This window comes from Carassius carassius, chromosome 40, assembly GCF_963082965.1.
Source record: "Carassius carassius chromosome 40, fCarCar2.1, whole genome shotgun sequence".
NCBI lineage: Eukaryota > Metazoa > Chordata > Actinopteri > Cypriniformes > Cyprinidae > Carassius > Carassius carassius.
In genome coordinates, this window is record NC_081794.1 from 9,456,948 (window position 1) to 9,479,621 (window position 22,674).

Here is a 22,674-nt window from a genome sequence, read left to right on the forward strand (position 1 = left end):
TATATTGCTGTCTCTGACAGTTATTGATATTCTGATTTGTATTATTCAGGTAAATTGGGACACTTTTTTATAAGAAAAGGGGAAAATGTCCCAGCTATTCTGGACAGGGGCGCAACCAAGGGGTGGCCTCTTTCACTGGAAATGTAGAATTATCACGTTTTCAAGATAGGGGGCAGAAAATTTATAGGTTTTATATATAATCGGTTAAAATTTCATATAGCTACTATCACACGAAGAGTGATTTTCTTTCTCAAAGTCAGCATAATGACAAATGTGATATTGATTTTATACAATAGTTCAATAAAAAAGAAGTTAATATCAAGAGACTTACGTTTTAGACAATACATTCCCTGTTTTTGTTATTTTCTAAAAACGAAATAATTCCAAACACAGCCACTGTTTTTCGTCTCTGAGCAACATGAAAGTGTTTCCTTCCTGAATGAATCAACCGTTTAAATGAATCGGTTCAATCGCAATGACTCTTATTAACAGTGACTCGCTGCCACCTACTGGCTGTTTTAATTTCACATTTAAGGTACCTTTTAATTTTTAAAATAATTTCAAACATCAGTTCTCAATGTTTTATCTGTAAAATATCAAAACATTATTTATTCATTTGTAACTGCAGGTTAAAGTATTCCATGTCCCACAGAGCTGCACTATAATGCAGACGTTTTTACACACTGTTTATATGTGTATATGTAAAAACATCTAAATAACACTTCATATACAGCTTCTGTTTTCTCTGCATTGCAAAGATCAGTTTTTTATTGATACTGATTGCTTTTGCTTGGTAACAGCCCAAATGCAAGTATTTGACCTAAAAGATGGTTCACACTTTTAGAAAACAAATGTGTAAAGGTAACAATAAGAGTCAGCTGTCAGCACAATTAGAAATAATAATCAGCACAATAACACTCAACAAAAAAGTCTAATTATCATTATCAATAAAATCCCAGAAATCCCAGAGATATAACTTTTTGTCAATATTGCAAACCCTTAATTTTTTTTTTCTTTATTTTGATGTGCCACCCCAGGATTTACAATGGCCTCAACTGGCCACCCCTGTAAAAAAATTCTGGGGGTGCCACTGATTTGAACCCTGTGTAGCCTATTAACGAGTTAATCAGTGTCACATGAGCAAAAGTACACTGTTAAATGTGTTATTACTGTATATTACAGGTTAAATTACTTTCAAAGTAATTTCACAGTGTGACTTTTCTTGTATCTAATTGTACTCTCAGATATTTATTGCAAAGAAACAGCATCATACTGTTTCTACAGGGTAATGTTATATGAAGGCACCCAGCATACAATGCAGCATGAATAGATCATGCTGTAGAGTTTTTGTTTTTAGAATTCTTGTTGTTTGTGTTTTGTATGTCGAGTAGCCTATTGTTGCATCTTTCAAAGATGTGTCTCGGCTCTACTGTGACATCAATACTGTCAGCAGTTGTTTCATAAAATATTAATATCCATATCCGTAAAATATCCATCCACAAACAGTTATAAATACGAAAATAATTACTGATTAATCTTCATGCTTAATGCTAATCTTCATGTTCATGCTATTAATAGTTAGACTAACCTAAAGTCAAAGTCATTCAATTTATTACTCGTATAAAATAATCCAGAACCATTTGTCCCGAAAACGGAAAAAGCGCCCGAAGCAACATCCCAGCAGATCTTCCACGTTTACACATCCGAACTCCTCCTACAGTACAGGAGCCCGCCCCACAACTGACTGCACAAGCCCCACTCAGTCACTCTCAGTCAGTCACTCTACATTTTCCTTAAAATGGTACGGAAGGTTATTTTGAGTGTATTGCTGGCGACGTGGTTATCCGTGGAATGTAACCCCGGGCCTATAGATGATATTGCAGTTGATCGACACTTCATCCCTAAGAGCTGCTTGAGAGAAGTGAAATCAGGAGATTTCGTGCGGTATCACTATAACGGCACTTTTACTGACGGAAAACTGTTTGACTCTAGGTGAGGTAATTAAGCCCAATGTTAACTAAGTGATGTTCATTCTTTGGATCTTGCACATTTAAATTCTTTGCATCAAGCTATACCATTGCGTTCTGTAGATGTCCAATGTAGCGCCGTGATTTTCTGGACGTGCACCGCTGGAATATGTTATTTTTTTGTGTTACGGTAAAATCAGGCTACTTCCATGATATTCTTTTAAGTATCTTTTTGCAGTTCAATGCAAATAGCCCTTATGAAAATTATCCATAGTTTTATCATAGTAAAATTTTACCTAGTAGCTAAATATGTTTTTTTTTTCTGGGTATATTTGTATAACCACAGATTTACTATACCATGGTTAAACTATGGTTAATGTAGCAAAACCGTGGTTAATTTGTGGTTACCCTATAGTAACCATAGTTTTTTTTTCATAGTAAAACCATGGATAATTTGTGTAAGGAAGGTTTGTTTAAGATGGTTTACTCAAGTCTGTTAAACAATATCGCATTGCATGTTATACTATGGCTGTGTTTCAGACACTGGTGAGCTACCTGCATGGAAAGCATTTCTGGACATCATATAATGTATCATACGTGGCCTGTCTTGATTGGGAGCTCACTTGGTTTCTGACCCTCTTGCTTTTTTTTTCAGTGTTTGAAGTCTTAATATAACTATTCAATAAGGAGTTCAAAGAAAATGTATACATGATAAACAAGCTATTGTCAAAAGAGCTAAAGAAATAAAATGGACTTAAAATTGGTGTAAAATTTACTTTTATGACTTGCAGAGCTTTGTGTGTGTGCTTATGTGCTGGAAATCTTTCCCTTTCACAATCAATATAATGCAAGGTGATTTTTTTTTATTAAAATGCAGCTATGATAGGGGGGCTGCATTCTTTGGACAGGTGGGCCAGAAGTGGCAGATTGCTGGTGTGGAAAAGGGCATTCTGGGTATGTGTGTGAATGAGCATAGGAGGATCACTGTGCCCCCCCACTTGGCCTACGGTAGCCAAGGAGCAGGTAATATTCCCAAACACACCTTTTACATACATCAAATTAATTGTAAATACTGACTCATTTGTACATAAAGGTCATGCTTAAAAATGTCAGGGTGTCATTGTATTAGATATTATAGAAAGTGTCTTTCTTCTGTGCTGTTTCAGGTGATAAAGTTCCGCCAGACACAACATTAGTGTTTGATCTGGTTCTACTGGACATTTTTAACAGGGCAGACCAGGTTCAGACCGAAGTCATCAGTACACCTAAAGAATGCAAGCGCTCAGTCATGAGGACTGACTTTGTGCGCTTTCACTTTAATGGGACATTGCTGGATGGCACTGTGTTTGACTCTAGGTAAGTGCTACTTTCTATCCTAGTAGCAATGGAACTGCAAAAAATAATAACGATTTATAATAAAACAGGTTTCCCAAACACTCCTTTCACCAAACTCACGCTCTTGTTTGAGCAATGTTTTGATATTGCCATGGACCATCCACAGTGTTGACACTTTTCATGCAAATTGTCTTACATATGCCTTTGTAATACCTTTCTTTGCACATAAAAGTGGCATAAGAGACTATAAAAAGCGAATCAAGTATCTGAGTGGATACATGTCAAATATCAGATGTATCCAGAAGTGTGTTGATTAATCTTATATGGACACAGCTACAAGCGTTCCCAGACACAGGATGCAGTGGTTGGGGAAGGCTGGCTCATAAAAGGCTTGGATGAAGGGTTGCTCGGCATGTGTGTGGGAGAAATACGTCACTTCATAATCCCCCCATTTCTGGCATTTGGAGAAAAAGGATATGGTAAGCAAGCAAACAATCTGCATGTAGATATTAAGAACATCTAGTTCTTTACAATTATTGATTTGTATTTAAATCTTGGACATGGTTGCACTTTTTAGTATTCTGTTGGACTTTTCTCACGTGTCAATTTCATGAGTTCACACTTACATATAATAAGCATATTTGGATAAGGTGACCAGATGTGCCACAAGTTCACAGAGACACATTCTGCACAGGATATATAAATTGGCTAAAATAACCAGGTGTTGGTTGTTTGTGCTACACCAATCAATCGCTCTATGACATCAAATATAAACCCCCGGCTAAGCTGTTGTTTTCAGTAAGAGAGTGTAGTGCATACCTGAACAAGCTAATAAAGGTCTTCAGGATAACTAAGGCTACAGAAAGGTTTTTTTCCAATGTTTGAGCTAAACTCTACAGGACATTGGGATTTCAGGACCAAGATGCCAGTCCCTGGGAAAGGGAACCCTGAGAAGGGAATTAAACGTTGCATTCATACAGTGTTATTTATGCTCAGGTCTTTCATAAGGTTACTTATTCAGTGGAAAGGTTCTGACGAAATGCTGCTCAGCACAGCTTGGGTGCTTTCCCACTCTCTTTTTTTGCCTCAATTTAAAATCTGTACAAATCAACGCTAATTGCCACTCTGCAGATTTGAGTTGACAGATTTTTTAAATTCACAGTTAACACAATTGCCACATTTAAGATTACCCAATGAAACCTGACCTGAAATGATATTTTTTTTTATTTGATTTGTTGAACACTTTTTTATAATTATATTCCTTATATTACTAGCCTTAAGTAATTAATGGTTTCTTATTAAATATCCCATTGAGTTTTGGATCATCTTTAAGAAAGTACCAATATTTCAGTAAAATATCTTTAATATTAATTGTCTTTTGAGTATATCTAGTACAAAAGAAAATATATGGATTCGTTTAAGACATTTTTTTCTTTAATTCACAAGCATATCTTGACTTTTAAGTTCTACCTTTTTAACTGCATTACATAGCCAGTTCTTATACTGATGTTCTTTACATTTTGAAAACATTTTATTTCTCTTTTTCTTAAACTCAACATCATCTACACAGATCCTTTTCATTTAAGGTTACTGACTAATAGGTCAACTTTTGTTGAAGATATATTAATGAAGCATTAGTAAGGCATAAAATATGATTCCTTGTGTATTAAAAGATTGTGTAATGTATTCCAAAAAATCTAGAGGAGTACTGTACCACTGTTGGATGTTGAGCTTTTACTCAGAAATCATAAAAGTTTTTGAAAGTCGCTAAAGAACTACAACTTTATGTAAATTGACTGATTTCCAAAATCCCAGGACTGGTATATTATAGTACAGGTATCTACAACATGTTGGAGCACTTTAAAAATTATAGTTAGTTATAAGATCTCTTGAATTCTCTATATGACTTTTTATTCCTTGCTTCCTTTTATTAAATTTTTTCTTTTGTGTTTCTTTTTCTCAGGCAAAGAAATCCCTCCTCATGCATCATTAGTGTATCACATTGTCCTGGAAGACCTCCACAACCCTAAAGATGACATTGTTGTGGAGGTCGTGGAAGCGCCTGAACCATGTACACGCAAGTCTGTTGCAGGCGATTACATTCGCTACAACTACAATGCTTCCTTCCTCAATGGCATCACATTTGACTCCAGGTTTTACTTTTTTTTGAGTGGGGGGGGGGGGGGGTGCTGTAGATGTTACTGAGATAATAATGTATTGTATTACCTCTAATGTCACAGCTATCAGCACAACCAGACGTACAACACATACATTGGAATGGGCTACATGATCTCTGGGATAGATAAAGGCTTGCAGGGTGTGTGTACAGGAGAGAAGAGAAGAATCATCTTGCCGCCTCATCTTGCATATGGCCAGCAGGGGGCAGGTTAGATCATCTTAATGCATTTTAAATGCAGGTTTTGAATGAAAAGTGTGCTGTTTATTTGCACAGATTGTTTAATTCTGCTTAAAGGTGGCATACATGTATTTACACAACAGCTGCAAAATGTAATTAACCCATATAAAGTATAGGAAAAAAAACATGTATTATTGCTCTTGATATTGTAATACTGAGTATTAATTTTGATTAATAGAATGCATAAACACATTTGCAAAATGGCATATATTCTGGCTACACAGAAAAAAAACATGTTTATGAATTAGTTTATTGCTTTTTAGCATTAGACAATTACATTTTCACATTGATTATATTGGAAGCATGAAAAACATAATGGTTATTTAAACTGGGAATAAAATATATATAAATAAAGAAATGTATGACGAGAGAATCTGTGACAGTGAGTGCGGATAAGGGAGCATATGCACTGAACAAAACTTCTGCATTTTCACAGTGGCTAATCTAAATACTTCTGACAGGCCATTGCATTCATAAGCTCAACAGAAAAATGCGAAATTGGTCAGTGTGTAAGAATAAATATGATACAGTGTGACTTTTCACTTTAATCTCAACAGTTGTAGAAGATTTCATTTAATTGTGCAGGGGTGTTTTTTTACCCCCTTACCTTAAATTTGAATTTGGTATTTTTCCCCAAGCCCCTGTTAATTTCCACCCCTATTAGTGTACACTTACATTAGATGACACAGCACTCATACTAATTTTCTATCAAAAAGGATTTACTTATGCATGGGGCAGGCCAGTTGCCTAGATGTATTTGCCTTGTTGAAATGACATGATCCATGATGGAGAGGATGCTCATTGCCTGCCACTTCTTTGGATACACTTATATTGTGTTGTATTTTGGTGATACAAAGAGTGAAAATTAAACAATGGAACACACTTATTATTGTATAATAATACACACAGGCATATAATAGGCAATGATGATGTACAAAGGACCAATTGGCATAATTGGCCAGGATGCTGGGGTCACTAGGACTCACAAACTCAAAGGGTGGTGACAAAGCTCAGCCCTGAGTAACTTCGGTGTTGGGTGACGAGACAAAAGTTACTGAGTGATAGATAGGTGCTGTTACTTGCCATTTACATTAAAAATGCAACTTTACAGTAAGTGCAACTCTGTTTTGGCCAGGTAAGGACATTCCAGGTTCAGCCGTGTTGGTCTTTGACATCCATGTGATAGACTTCCACAATGTCAAAGATCCTGTGCATGTGGAGATCACACATAAACCTGAGGTGTGTAATGAAACCAGTGAGGTGAATGACTTCATTGAGTACCACTACAACTGCTCATTGCTGGATGGCACGCTGCTTTTTACATCGTGAGTCTCCCCAGTCTGTCTAATCTCTTTATAATTGCTTCAATATTTGGTTAGTTATTAATGTATTTAAATTTAAGTTAAGTTTTCTGATATGGCTAACAGTTGTTGATCTCTGATCATTGTAGGAGGGACTATGAGACCCCACAGGATGTGGTGCTTGGAGGGGGTAAAATAATTGATGGCCTAGACGAGGCTCTTAGGAATATGTGTGTAGGAGAGAGACGGACGGTCATAGTGCCGCCACACCTAGGACATGGAGAGGAAGGAGGTATGTGTTATTTCATGTGTCTGTGAGTCATACTCTAAAAGGATGTAAACCAGTGCTGATCAACTACTCGTGCAAACAGGTACAATGTCACTGCAGCATTTGCTCACGTATAGTGACACTGAAACATTGTAAAAAATGTTGGTGAGCCAAATTCAAATTCATTCTGTGTTGGTAAGTGACTTCGTTTAATCTCGGATTACCTGCATCTTAAACTTAATCTTTTTTGGAGTTTTCAAACAGCAACAAAATAAGGAACACTGCAATAAAGGGTTAATGAATTCTTGTCAATTTCTGATAAATTTTTATTTATCCTGTCTTGTGTTCTCTTGTTTTCCCAGCTGGTATTGTCCCAGGGAGTGCCGTACTAAGGTTCGAACTAGAGTTGGTGTCCCAGCAGAAAGGGGTTCCTGAGGGCTACCTCTTCATTTGGCTCGAAGAGAGTCCAGTTCAGCTGTTTGAGGCACTAGACAGCAACCAGGACCAACACGTCCCTTTAGAGGAGGTCAGTTTTTAGCTCTAGATGCTTTCAACCTTTGAGCAAGCTTTTCAGACCCCTAATCTACTGAAAAACAATATTGCAAACAATCAGGCCCTGAAATATGTGCTTTTGTGAAGATATCTGAGAGAATTGTTCAGACACTAAACACAATGAAAATATTAAACAAGTACAGGCACAATTCTAGTTTTATGGTAAAACCATTTTGGAGCACATACAGGTGCTGGTCATATAATTTGAATATCATCAAAAAGTTATTTCACTAATTCCATTCAAAAAGTGTAACTTGTATATTATATTCATTCATTACACACAGACTGATATATTTCAAATGTTTATTTATTTTGATGATTATAACTGACAACTAAGGATAAATCCCAAAATCAGTATCTCAGAAATATAAATATAATAGAATATAACTTAAGACCAATACAAAGAAAGGATTTTTAGAAATCTTGGCCAACTGAAAAGTATGAACATGAAAAGTATGAGCATGTACAGCACTCAATACTTAGTTGGGGCTCCTTGCCTGAATTACTGCAGCAATGCGGCGTGGCATGGAGTCGATCAGTCTGTGGCACTGCTCAGGTGTTATGAGAGCCCAGGTTGGTCAGAGCCCAAGTTGGTCAGCAGCAGGAAGCATGAAGTGCTCTAAAACTTCTTGGTATACGGCTGTGTGACCTTGGACTTCAGAAAACACAGTGGACCAACACCAGCAGATGACATGGCACCGCAAACCATCACTGACTGTGGAAACTTTACACTGGACCTCAAGCAACGTGGATTGTGTGCCTCTCCTCTCTTCCTCTAGACTCTGGGAACCTGACTTCCAAAGGAAATGCAAAATTTACTTTCATCAGAGAACATAACTGTGGACCACTCAGCAGCAGTCCAGTCCTTTTTGAAGCGAGACGCTTCTGACGCTGTCTGTTGTTCAAGAGTGGCTTGACACAAAGAATGCGACAGCTGAAACCCATGTCTTGCATATGTCTGTGTGTAGTGGTTCTTGAAGCACTGACTCCAGCTGCAGTCCACTCTTTGTGAATCTCCCCCACATTTATGAATGGGTTTTGTTTCACAATACTCTCCAGGGTGCGTTTATCCCTTTTGCTTGTACACTTTTTTTTTTTCTACCACATATTTTCCTTCCCTTCACCTCTCTATTAATGTGCTTGGGCACAGAGCTCTGTGAACAGCCAGCCTCTTTTGCAATGACCTTTTGTGTCTTGCCCTCCTTGTGCATGGTGTTAATTGGTCATCTTTTGGACAACTGTCAAGTCAGCAGTCTTCCCCATGATTGTGTAGCCTACAGAACTAGACTGAGAGACCATTTAAAGGCTTTGCAGGTGTTTAGCGTTAATTAGCTGATTATATACCAGGTGTCTTCAATATTGAACCTTTTCACAATATTCTAATTTTCTGAGATACTGAGTTTGGGATTTTCCTTAGTTGTCAGTTATAAACATCAAAATTAAAAGAAATAAACATTTGAAATATATCAGTCTGTGTCTAATGAATGAATATAATATACAAGTTTCACTTTTTTAATTGATTAGTGAAATAAACTTTTTGATGATATTCTAATTATACGACCAGCACCTGTACAGATTAGAGATTCCAATATTTTGTTCTGTTAAAGATGAAAATAAAGTAAAAACTATATCAGAGAGTCTTTCCATAAATGGCACATAAAACTGAACGAACAGAGGCTGGTTACTTTACATTTTTCTAAGTGGGTGGTTCTTGGTCAAAATAAGCTGCAAAAGTGGACCAGACGAAATGGCAGTAGTCTGTGTGGGACCACACTGGAATAGGCAATGGTTAAGTGCATTACTCTACTAAACTCACTGACTTTTGACTAGTTACTGTACGTTCCATTACATTGTTAGATGTGGGACTTATGTTTGGCGCATTTGTATTAGCATTTTCTTTACTATTGCTGAAGTATTTACCTCTTGTCACTGTTTTTATTCAGGGCAAGTGATCTTTGTAATTAAAAAATTAACATATTTAAAATACATTTAATACAAAGTATAGTTTGAATCTATTAAAATACTTACTGACATATCGCCTGGGACTTACTGATATAAAAATTATAGTTAACCTTTTTTTGGAGTAATACTTGTGCACAATGTACATTTCTTAATATTAAGCCTAAAATGTGTTACTATAGATGAGGATTGTATGATCATTGAATAATATTAGTCTTTAAATGCAAGATATTTAAAGTGCACCTGAAGTGTACTTGCAATAGTTCCACTTTAGCACAATCAAATATACAGGTGGATCTCAATAAATTAGAATGTTATGGAAAAGTTCATTTATTTCAGTAATTCAACTCAAATTGTGAAACTCGTGTATTAAATAAATTCAGTGCACACAGACTGAAGAAGTATAAGTCTTTGGTTCTTTTAATTGTGATGATTTTGGCTCACATTTAACAAAAACCTACCATCAACAAATTTGAATATGGTGACATGCAAATCAGCTAATCAACTCAAAACACCTGCAAAGGTTTCCTGAGCCTTCAAAATGGTCTCTCAGTTTGGTTCACTAGGTTACACAATCATGGGAAAGACTGCTGACCTGAGAGTTGTCCAGAAGACAATCATTGACACCCTACACAAGGAGCCACAAACATTCATTGCCAAAGAAGCCGGCTGTTCACAGAGTGTTGTATCCAAGCATGTTAACAGAAAGTTGAGTGGAAGAAAAAGTGTGGAAGAAATAGATGCACAACCACCCGAGAGAATCGCAGCCTTATGAGGATTGTCAAAACAAAATCTATTCAAGAATTTGAGTGAAGTAATGGACTGAGGCTGGGGTCAAGGAATTCGCTGAATCACAGACAACGTCAGAGGTGCCTTACCTGGGCTAAGAAGAAGAAGAACAGGACTGTTGCCCAGTGGTCCATAGTCCTCTTTTCAGACGAGAGCAAGTTTGTATTTAATTTGGAAACCAAGGACCTAGAGTCTGGAGGAAGGGTGGAGAAGCTCATAGCCCAAGTTGCTTGAAGTCCAGTGTTAAGTTTCCACAGTCTGTGATGATTTGGGGTGCAATGTCATCTGCTGGTGTTGGTTCACTGTGTTTTTTGAAAACCAAAGTCACTAAATTTTGGAGCACTTCATGTTTCCTTCTCTGACCAGCTTTTTGAAGCTGATGCTGATTTCATTTTCCAGCAGGATTTGGCACCTGCCCACACTGAAAAGTTGGTTAAATTACCATGGTGTTGGTGTGCTTGACTGGCCAGCAAACTCACCAGACCTGAACCCCATAGAGAATCTATGGGGTATTGTCAAGAGGAAATTGAGAAACAAGAGACCAAAAAATGCAGATGAGCTGAAGGCCACTGTCAAAGAAATCTGGGCTTCCATACCTCCTCAGCAGTGCCACAAACGGATCACCTCCATGCCACGCCAAATTGAGGCAGTAATTAAAGCAAAAGGAGCCCCTAGTCTTATGAAGTAATTCTAATTTGTTGGTGGGTGTTTGTTAAATGTGAGCCAAAATCATAACAATTAAAAGAACCAAAGACTTAAAGGGATAGTTCACACAAAAATTAAAATTGTGTCATTATTGATTCACCCTCATGTCGTTCCAAACCCGTAAGACCTCCGTTCATCTTCGATAACAGTTTAAGAAATTTTAGATTTAGTCCGAGAGCTTTCTGTCCCTCAATAGAAAGTGTGTGTATGGTATACTGTTCATGTCCAGAAAGGTATTAAAAACCTCTTTAAAGTAGTCCATGTGACATCAGAGGGTCCGTTAGAATTTTTTGAAGCATCAAAAATACATTTTGGTCCAAAAATGGCAAAAACTACGACTTTATTCAGCATCGTCTTCACTTCCAGGTCTGTTGTGAGCGCGTTCACTGCAGTTTTGTGATATCCGGTTTGCGAACGAATCACTCGATGTAACCGGATCTTCTTGAACCAGTTCACCGAATCAAACTGAATCGTTTGAAATGGTTCACGTCTCCAATAAGCATTAATCCACAAATGACTTAAGCTGTTAACTTTTTTAAAGTGGCTGACACTCCCTCTGAGTTAAAACAAACCAATATCCCAGAGTAATTCATGTACTCAAAAAACAGTACACTGACTGAACTTCTGTGAAGAGAGAACTGAAGATGAACACCGACCCGAGCCAGATAACGAACGAACGATTGACTTGATCATTCTCGAGTCAAGATCCGGTTGCTTCGGTTGTCGGATCACCAGTAGTGATGGAAAGTTCGGTTCTTTTCCGCGAATCGGTTCTTTCGGACAGTTCGATTCAATAAACCTGTTGAAGAAAACTGTTCACCGGTTCTTTTGCGCTCGACGTAATGACATCATTGGTGATGATTGCCCTTGATTCAAGCCTTCGGTTTACCTGCGCTCATAACATTAGATCTGGTTACATCGAGTGATTCGTTCGCGAACCGGAAATCACTACACTTGAACGCGCTCACAACAGACCCGGAAGAGAAGACAATGCTGAATAAAGTCGTAGTTTTTGCTATTTTTGGACCAAAATGTATTTTTGATGCTTCAAAAAATTCTAACGGACCCTCTGATGTCACATGGACTACTTTGATAATGTTTTTCTTACCTTTCTGGACATGGACAGTATACCATACACACACTTTCAATGGAGGGTACAGAAGGCTCTCGGACTAAATCTAAAATATATTAAACAGTGATCTGAAGATTAACAGAGGTCTTACAGGTTTGGAACAACATGAGGGTGAGACATAAATGACAATTTTCCATTTTGGCTGTAATAACCCTTTAAACTACTTCAGTCTGTGTGCATTGAATTTATTTAATAAACGAGTTTCACAATTTGAGTTGAATTACTGAAATAAATGAACTTTTCCATGACATTCTAATTTATTAAGATGCACCTAAACTTCAGTACATCATTATTTGGACTCGAGCAGTACTTCTGCACAAAGTGCATTAAGCACAAAATTAGTTGTTCCAATTTAGCAGACAGTTCAGTATACCAAAAGTACAATTGCAGGGTATTTTCATTGATATGCAAATGTATTTGTAGGAGATTTAGCATGAGATACAGTAAATGTATTTCAAATACAATATTTTTCACTAGGGTACTGTACCTTGTCTCCACAGTTTTCACAGTTCATCAAACAGCAGACTTTAGAAGGTAAAGGACGTCTTAAACCAGCTCAGGATCCGGATAGTGTCATCAGGGATATGTTTAAGAACCAGGATAGGAATGCCGATGGTCTGATCACTCAGGATGAGCTAAAACTAAAAGTGGATGAAGATGTAGAGAAAACACGCCATGAAGAACTGTGAAACATTTTCCCAAAAGCATGTGAATGTACATGCATTCAGAGAGAGAACAAAACAACAGACTCGTAATCCTGAGGCTGAAAACTGAAACAACATGCTTCCCAGTATTAAAAGTTTGTACATTTGATGGACAAGGTTATTTTTATTATTTTTTTATGTTGGATCACAAAAATGCATTTGTGCCACTGAATAAAATGTCCAAAATTAAAGTATTTGCAAAATTTTTATTTTGAAATACGAAGACTACCCTTACAAACACGAAATGTTTTTGTCGATTGCATTGTTGACCTAAATCCAAAATATCTTAAATTGTGTTCTGAAGACGAACAGAGTTTTTATGGGTTTGGAACGACATGGGGTAAGTGATTAATGACAAAATTTTCATTTTAGGGTGGAGAAACCCTTTAAGTATACTTTTTTCTTTTTTGGTAAGGTTAATCTTTTTTGTTCATTTACCCTTTTATAATGCTCTTCTGTGATATATGATTTTATATATGATGCAGTAAGTAATTTTAGGGTGAATGCAGATTAAATAAACATTTTCATTGAACTTAGCATATTTTACAACTTGATGGATGTAGCCATGTTTAATTTATCCTACTATTTCTGGCTTATCTTTGCATTAGTTTCTATTGGACTTTATGTGCATATATGTGTGTCCACCAGTCACCAACACTGCACATTTGAAATGGCAAAAGGTTTGCTCAATAACTTTTTTATTTTCATTTGACCATTTTATTTCCTATAGACACTTGTTGATAATACCATAAAGATCAAGATCTCATCAATTTGCACACATTGTCAGGTACAACATTTAGGATAATAACATTCTATGTGATAATGCCTTGATCGATTTAAATTAACACTGTAATACAATGTTATACTGCATCAGATTTTAGTAAGCATAAATTTTAGTAAACATAATCGTAATGGCACGCCAGGAAGAGAAACAACTAGGCAGAACAACAAATCTTGGACAATATCAGATTTTTAATAAATATTTATTGCAATCACTGAGATCCACAACATGTGCATACTTTACAACACATGCAAAGAACTATATTCACCCCTAAAAGACTTTAACACCCTTACAACAATGAGAGCGGGTTCAAGGTAACATACCAGCCTTGATACTCTTATTGTTAGACACTTTGGACACGCACATACGTACATACATACACAATCTTTATCTGTGCAAGAAGGAAAGAAACTGATATATAGATCTTAAACACTATTAAACCACATCTCAACATGAGAGACATAAAACCTACATTTCCCATTGAGTAAATACAATATCTAAGATTCTAGTCTCCAATATGCAGGAAAATGTTTGAAAAAGGCTTAATAATGTGATCAATGTATGTCTCACAACATTTTTCCCCGTGTGAAATGACTATGGAACTCCGCACAAGTCAAGACGAGAGCTACAGATACATTGTCAAAGCCATTTCTATCTTGCATTGTGTAGAGATTTTAACATTGGAGTGTAAAATTAGTTAATCTAAGATGGCATACTTAAAGACTTTGGTATGGACTGTAGTAACAGTTAAATGTTCTTCAGGCAAACATTGTGAAATGTTTTCTGGTCTAGATGGTGCCAATGATCACTGGAAAAATTTTCACCCATGTGAAATGCACTGAGATTTCTTGTAATAAGACATATATGTAAAAGACCGGGAACAAAAAGACTTGGAGGAAATACAAAGAGGGAATGTTGATGAAAGAAAAAATATTCCCAATAAAAAAATATAAATATTATAAATAGTGTTATATATGTAACAAAGACATGGATGCAGGTACCTTATTAAGATTGGAATGGACTATTACAGTTGACTGACGGGAAATGTTAATAATTCTTGACAGGCATTGCATGACAGAGCACAAGCTGATGAGGTTGCTAAAAACATGAAAATAATTCAATCAAGCTGAGAGATCTCAAACTGGCATAGACAGCAAAACCAATGACAAATTGTTTTTAAGTAACAAAATCCTGCCCTTGACACTGATGTAATGAATCCTTGACTATATTCTGAACATCTATGGTTTTGCAATTATATTCAGTGTAGCCTTCATTTGTCAATAACTGATGCCATAATTGTCTTTATTCCCTGTGCTTTCAAGCTGAAAAAATAACAAATATAATCAATTTAAACTATAAGAATAAAGATTAAGACAAGGGCTAATGCTGAAATTAAGTGCTTGTAGTTGTGAAGACTGCATTTTTGCACATATACACAAAAAATGTGAAAGAATTGCATTGACAAACAATTGCAAGACAAATAAAATCATCACAATTAAGACCAGAAACAAGTAATTTACAAGTGAAGGGAATAAAGATGCAGTGGTTCTTTCTGTAGTTATTAATGGTTTGTTCAAAACGTTTGAGTAGCTTTGAACGGCTGATTCATTACAGCTGGGAAAAATGGTTTCACTCCCTGCTAAACAACCTAAAAACCCACAAAGGTAGCAGGAAATCAATCACCATGATTCAAGATGAATGAATGATGTGCAGCATTCTGCAAAATGCTGACATCGGAAATAAGGCAAATTCATGCAAGGCCATGAAACAATATTTCATGTGTACAGATATTTACAAACGTATCTTTTTTACATATTTATATGATTTCATTATACAAAGTCACATTGAAAATACTTTCTTTACTGGCTTCAGCCATTTCATTCACTCGCCCAGTGATGAAATGTCACAAGTAAACAAATAATACACATTTTAATAAGTATGGGATCATGAGAATGCTCAAGACACTACATTATTATGATTTTGCAGCAGTTTTTTTTTATTTCTCTCAGCATTCAATCTGTGATTGTAACTGCCTGCGTAGAGTTAATGTGCGCCGATGTAACTGTTGCATTTGCTGCATACGGTCCCTCTGGCGTGCCAAATTTTGAGGCATTGGGTAACGCTGACAGCCGTATAGAAAGCGGTAGGGAATGCGAACGTGACATGCTGTGGCACGACAGCGTGGCTGAGGCATGGGAGGCAGAAGCATCCAGCGTTTGCGCTCAGCACAATAACGGTACGCCTCCTTGCGATACTGCTTATCCACATCGTCACTGTTCTTCCAGCCACCAATCACAAACACATCATCACCAAGATAGCAGATGGCAGCACCCTCAATACTAGTAACTTCTGGGGGAAGGCTCTCAAGAATATCATCAGAAATCCTTGCGCTGATCTTCTGACGAGCTACATCATCACGTACGTTGGTGTAACTCTTGGGACAGCAAGAAGCCGTGTGGTAGAAGTTAGTCGATGCTACAGCCATTTGGAACAAGCAGTAGTTGTCAATAAGAGGTAAGGAATCGACTTCTTGCCACTGGCGACTGTCAGTGTCATAGCGAGTAGTCACAGTCTTCAATCCATCATCGCTGTCAGTATCTATGGGCGTCCGTGCTGTGACATAAACGTATCGATCTTCGACACTAATAGCCTTTACGTCTCTCAAAATCTTAGGAGCAGATTCTAGGTTGTGCCACTTGTCTTGGTCAGGTTCATAGACACTTACATCCTTAAAGCCAGGGCTGAAGTTGCCATGACCGCCAATACTATACAGAATATTTTTGATGCAGGTGAGGCCAAAGGAATGCTTGCGTGTGGTGAGGTTGCTCACTTGTTCCCAAGTGTTGCGATTTGGATTGTAGCGCTCCACTGTCTTGGCAAATCCTGGCTCCATGGACCCAGCCACATATACATGGGTATCAGTGGCCGCAATAGCGTGACCATCCAGATGGTTATGGATGTGTGGCAAATTGACCCAACGGTCTTCGTATACAAAGTACCCTACACACTCACTCAGGTAGTCACCTCCTTCAGAGACTCCGCCAACCACCATGATGACATCCATGTTCTGACCAAATCTTGGCTGGAATGTGGCCATGTATGATGCCCAGAACTCTGTATCTGCTGATTTGAGGTTCTCAAAGCGGATCGCATGACCCTCCACAGCCTCTGACACAAGGCATAGGCAGGCAGCATTCTGCGCGACCAAAGGCTCATTCTTCACAACTCTTGTAAGATATGTTGGCTTTATCTGTGGCAGCCTGAGAAGACGAAAAAGCTCCTCAAAATACTTCACCCGTTCTTCTGAGTTCTTCTGAACCCATTTGACTACTGCATCAAACAAAACTTCCTCAGAGTCAACAGTAATCTCTGCGTCTGACAGCCAGTCTCTCACCAGATGGAATGGAAGCGTGTAAAATTCCTCATCCTGGATGACTTTATGGAAATTACGACGAATCATGTCAGCAGCACGTAAGGCAAGCTGGTCCAAAGTGTACATGTGTGCAAGGCTATGGACGGCCACACAGTTGCCAAGGCTGAGCTTCCTCTTGAGAAATTCTCCACAAAAATCCTTCAACTGCACGAGCAAGAACCTGTGAGTGGAAAAGAAAAAACATAGTTTTAGGCCTAACAAAAATGAACAACAGATCAGGCAAGATATATGATGTAGACGCCCTTTTGTTTTATTTGTTCTTGTAGGACAGTATGGCATATAACAAGTAGCGTGTGCCTATTAATAGAGATTTTGCTACAATGTGTATGTTACGTTAAGAAAATATATACATGCAGTGCAGGACACTTCAAAGCAATAAGAAGCATGCATGCATGAATGAGAAAAAGTGCAGGACGTGCTTGATGTTAAAAAGTTATTAACCACAATAAGCCATGTAAAGAACTCTGACTGAATCACAGTGATCCTGAATGCAGTTCTCTTTTGCAATATACTGCGTTTGAAAAAGCAGATATCATACACAGAAGGCCCTTGTACTTTTGCCTCAATTAGTTTTAAATTTTTTAACCCAGAAATGAAATACGGAAAATGGGGTTTCTTTAATGGTTCAAACACTAATAAACAGATTAAGCAGACACAAACTAATTTTCATTATTCAAAATTCTTATTTCATAAAAAAAAAAAAAATCATAAAAATGATATAAAGCTAATTTTTTTAATTTATATTCTAAAATTTTAATTTCTACAATTATTTAGTGTCTCTATACAGATGCTAGTGCCCCCTCGCTCTACTGTTGTAGCTACCATAACTTTATAAAAATTTTTGGCTTCTATCATATTTTTATGATCGTAAAGTTTCCCATTATACCATTTCTGAGGTACAGAGTATTGTTTCGGGAGTCTCCTACAATAGGTTTACATGCATGCCACTTATCTTACTTACACGAAACTCTGCCCACCAACGTGTGAATCAGCTATTAAAAATTTACAAAAGACAACTGATTCTTGTCGGCGCAGATGGTAAAATCCCAGTCATGTTCTTTTGACGTGATCGGCCAGGGTTCGAATCTGCCTAATGGTGAACTTTCTACCTTTTCAAATTATATCAGAAATGCATTTATTTTCAATGAAAATGAAGAAAATAATCAAAAAGTTTAAAATAAAGTATCGGGTAGGCTTCGGGTAGGTGTGGGAGGGCTTTATTTTCCCAATAAGGTGACGTCCATTTAATATTTTGAATTAAAATTTACACAAGTTATTATTGCATACTGTTTAATAATGTACTACAATATTGAGGTGCAGATATTGCCACTATTTGCAACAAGTAGTATAAATAGCAGAAAATCCTGTTTTTTTTTTTCTGACGACACGCAATTGATAATGCAAGCGAGATGGTGAATCAAATCGTACTGTTTATCTCTGTGATTAAACCTTAAAAAATTATTTTAGAAAATGAATGTGCCATTAACTAATAGCCTATCCAAACGGCAAGACATGGAAGCAGCAGCACTTGGCGCCTCTGATCAGAGTCTCCGCGGCTGCATGACCCTGTGCGACTACCCTGTGGGGTAGAGAGAATCCATGAATATTGTTTTTTTGGATATAGACACATTGAAACCGTATTCATAAAAAGAAATTTAGTGTAGTAGGGCTGCACAATTCGCAACCCGAACATTATCACTGAAAACAAACATAATTCACCACATGAAAAATGGTTTCTTATTGATAATTTGACTTTAATATCTAGAAATTATGAAGATATTTTGTATATGCAACTTGTGTTTTATGATTGTCTTTAGATCCCCGTTAATTAATAACCTTGTTTATAAACATTAAAATCATGTTTTGTAGTTTAAATTGTGTGACGAATTTCAAACTTTAATTTAACAAATTTTCTTCAGTTTTTTTTTTTTTTAATTATTGTATAATGAACATGTTGATTGACAACTAGGAATGTGTAAATCAGTTACCTACACAATGAGTGATCGGCGTGAATAAAATCGTCATCATATGTTTGAAAGGTTGTTTTCTCTGTTATTATTATTATTGATAAGCATGATATGGCAATATATCACTGATAATGCAATCTTTCTTTTATCAGCAGCTGTTCAACATCTGTATCCTCATACAAATAGCTGAATTTGTTATAATTTCTTAAATAATTGTTAGCCTACAATAATTTAGAATTGCTGTAATTTATACATAATATATCTGCATAATTTAATATTTAAGAAACTCTCACTTTAGTTGCTTATTAGCATTATTAGTAATATATTGTCTGTTTATTAGTAATTATAAAGAATGTATTTTACATGACCATCTACTTCCCTAATCCTACCTAATACATAAACTTAATTTACAATTAATACGCATCATATTAGGAGCTTATTGAGACAAAAATCGTGGTTTGTTAATAGCAAGATTTTGAACTTAAAATATAGTGACCAAATGCACAACAGATTGGCCCCTCTGTATTAACTGTGGCCCCTCTTGTGCACCCCAGTTGAAAAAATCCTAGAATTAGAAGTCACTTACAGCCAGTTTAGTTTAACTTTTCTTTTTGTTTTAAAAAGTCATGTTATCTTTGCTGTTAAACTAACTTTACACTATGGTGTATTTCTCTTTCTTTCTTTCTTGATTCCTCACTGTTTGCTAAACATCATTTAATTTATTAGTCGGTGTATATAATACAGGGATGAAAATTAGCACCCACCACCAGCCAAATGCGGGTGATTTTGTGTTGTGGCAGGTAAACTCTCTTCACCTACCGGCCACCGTGACGGGTAAATAAAAATAGCATACTGTTTCACGCTTTATATGTTACCCTTGGGAGATATCATCAGGAAACATGGTGTTAGCTTTCACTGTTATGCTGATGATACTCAGCTCTATATTTCTTCGCAGCCCGGTGAAACACACCAATTTGAAAAACTAATGGATTGCATAGTCTATATAAAAAACTGGATGACGAGTAATTTCTTACTGCTAAATTCTCAAAAAACATAGGTGTTAATTATAGGACCTAAAAACTCTGCTTGTAATAAACTAGAACACTGTCTAAGACTTGATGGTTGCCCTGTCAATTCTTCGTCATCAGTTAGGAACCTAGGTGTGCTATTTCATCGCAATCTTTCCTTAGAAAGCCACGTTTCTAGCATTTGTAAAACTGCATTTTTCCATCTCAAAAATATATCTAAATTACGGCCTATGCTCTCAATGTCAAATGCAGAAATGTTAATCTATGCATTTATGACCTCAAGGTTAGATTATTGTAATGCTTTATTGGGTGGTTGTTCTGCACACTTAGTAAACAAACTACAGCTAGTCCAAAATGCAGCAGCAAGAGTTCTTACTAGAACCAGGAAGTATGACCATATTAGCCCGGTCCTGTCAACACTGCACTGGCTCCCTATCAAGCATCGTATAGATTTTAAAATATTGCTTATTACTTATAAAGCCCTGAATGGTTTAGCACCTCAGTATTTGAATGAGCTCCTTTTACATTATAATCCTCTACGTCCGCTACGTTCTCAAAACTCAGGCAATTTGATAATACCTAGAATATCAAAATCAACTGCGGGCGGCAGATCTTTTTCCTATTTGGCGCCTAAACTCTGGAATAACCTACCTAACATTGTTCAGGAGGCAGACACACTCTTGCAGTTTAAATCTAGATTAAAGACCCATCTCTTTAACCTGGCATACACATAACATACTAATATGCTTTTATTATCCAAATCCGTTAAAGGATTTTTAGGCTGCATTAATTAGGTAAACCGGAACTGGAAACACTTCTCATAACACCCTATGTACTTGCTACATCATTAGAAGAATGGCATCTACGCTAATATTTGTCTCGTTCTCTCTTGTTCCGAGGTCACCGTGGCCACCAGATCCAGTCTGTGTCCAGATCAGAGGGTCACTGCAGTCACCCGGATCCAGTACGTATCCAGACCAGATGCTGGATCAGCACCTAGAAAGGACCTCTACATCCCTGAAAGACAGCGGAGACCAGGACAACTAGAGCCCCAGATACAGATCCCCTGTAAAGACCTTGTCTCAGAGGAGCACCAGGACAAGACCACAGGAAACAGATGATTCTTCTGCACAATCTGACTTTGCTGCAGCCTGGAATTGAACTACTGGTTTCGTCTGGTCAGAGGAGAACTGGCCCCCCAACTGAGCCTGGTTTCTCCCAAGGTTTTTTTCTCCATTCTGTTACCGATGGAGTTTCGGTTCCTTGCCGCTGTCGCCTCTGGCTTGCTTAGTTGGGGACACTTCATCTACAGCGATATCGTTGACTTGATTGCAAATAGATGCACAGACACTATTTAACTGAACAGAGATGACATAACTGAATCCAATGATGAACTGCCTTTAACAATCATTTTTGCATTATTGACACTGTTTTCCTAATGAATGTTGTTCAGTTGCTTTGACGCAATGTATTTTGTTTAAAGCGCTATATAAATAAAGGTGACTTTGACTTTATCAGTATTTTTTTTCCCAATTTTTTTTTTTATATATATATATTTTTTAACAGAAACACTGAATGACCAAAAAAGCACCACCACCAGTCCAGTTAAAATATTCAGTTAAAACGACTAATAAACATTCAAACATGGTTATCAAGTTTACTTCTAATTACTAAAGTTCTATTCTTAAATGATACTTTATTATAAAGCTTGTGTGACCAAGGTGTCAATTCAATTGCCAAGGTGTCAGTAGAGGGTTGTAAGTTATGTAGAAACAACATTGTATCACTACACATGTTTGACAGCTCTGGCGTGACGAGACGCGTAAAAACGATGCATTAAAAACGCTGTGCATTCGTTTGTCGATGACATAAAAGTTTGCGAGCCGAGATTTCTTTCAGTGATACAGTGTTGAACAGGGGACTTTTCCCCACGTGATCCCTCAACCACAAAAAAAAAAAAAAATACACTTACACATACAAATACTGGTGAATTCTTTCCTTTGGAATTAAATAATTTCCTTTGGAAATAAATACAACAAATACATTAAATACAAGCAAAACAGACATTTATCTTTTCTTTTAAAATGTGACACCAAGATCACAAATTCGAAGTGAAAGTGTTCAAAGTCCGGCTTATAATGCAGCAAAAGAGGAATTCCCATTCACAAAATTTAAATCACAAATAATACTGACGAAAGAGAATGGATTGAATGTTGAACACTCATAACCATACAACTTTAAACTATGATAAAAGTTCATCAGCATGCATTGATTAATGCCATGTTGTAGCAAAAAAATTAAATAAAATTCAACCAAAAGATGTGCTCGTGTGACCAA

General features: G+C 36.9%; 2 protein-coding genes across 2 annotated transcripts in view; one reads left to right on the forward strand and one right to left on the reverse strand.

The window, feature by feature from the left end:
• The first annotated feature begins 1,779 nt into the window (after positions 1 to 1,779).
• On the forward strand, positions 1,780 to 13,231 carry LOC132122614 (peptidyl-prolyl cis-trans isomerase FKBP10-like). Its single transcript, XM_059532990.1, has 10 exons — positions 1,780 to 1,992; positions 2,845 to 2,990; positions 3,134 to 3,323; positions 3,636 to 3,781; positions 5,266 to 5,455; positions 5,543 to 5,688; positions 6,854 to 7,043; positions 7,169 to 7,311; positions 7,650 to 7,813; positions 12,925 to 13,231. Exons 1-10 carry the CDS (start codon positions 1,799 to 1,801, stop codon positions 13,111 to 13,113), a joined length of 1,698 nt encoding a protein of 565 aa, XP_059388973.1. The 5' UTR covers positions 1,780 to 1,798; the 3' UTR covers positions 13,114 to 13,231.
• A 2,433-nt stretch (positions 13,232 to 15,664) lies between these two features.
• LOC132122091 (kelch-like protein 11) overlaps positions 15,665 to 22,674 on the reverse strand; it is a 32,509-nt gene continuing 25,499 nt past the window's right edge. Inside the window, exon 2 of the mRNA XM_059531975.1 lies at positions 15,665 to 17,502. Within this exon, the coding sequence (XP_059387958.1) occupies positions 15,915 to 17,502 (1,588 nt within the window). The 3' untranslated portion in view covers positions 15,665 to 15,914. The remainder of the gene's footprint in view (positions 17,503 to 22,674) is intronic.

Coding starts and splice junctions, on each gene's coding strand:
- LOC132122614 (XM_059532990.1), top strand. CDS start 1,799: ATGGTACGGAAGGTTATTTTGAGTGTATTGCTGGCGACGTGGTTATCC. Junction 2,991..3,133: donor CTACGGTAGCCAAGGAGCAG/GTAATATTCCCA, acceptor GTGCTGTTTCAG/GTGATAAAGTTCCGCCAGAC. Junction 3,782..5,265: donor ATTTGGAGAAAAAGGATATG/GTAAGCAAGCAA, acceptor TCTTTTTCTCAG/GCAAAGAAATCCCTCCTCAT.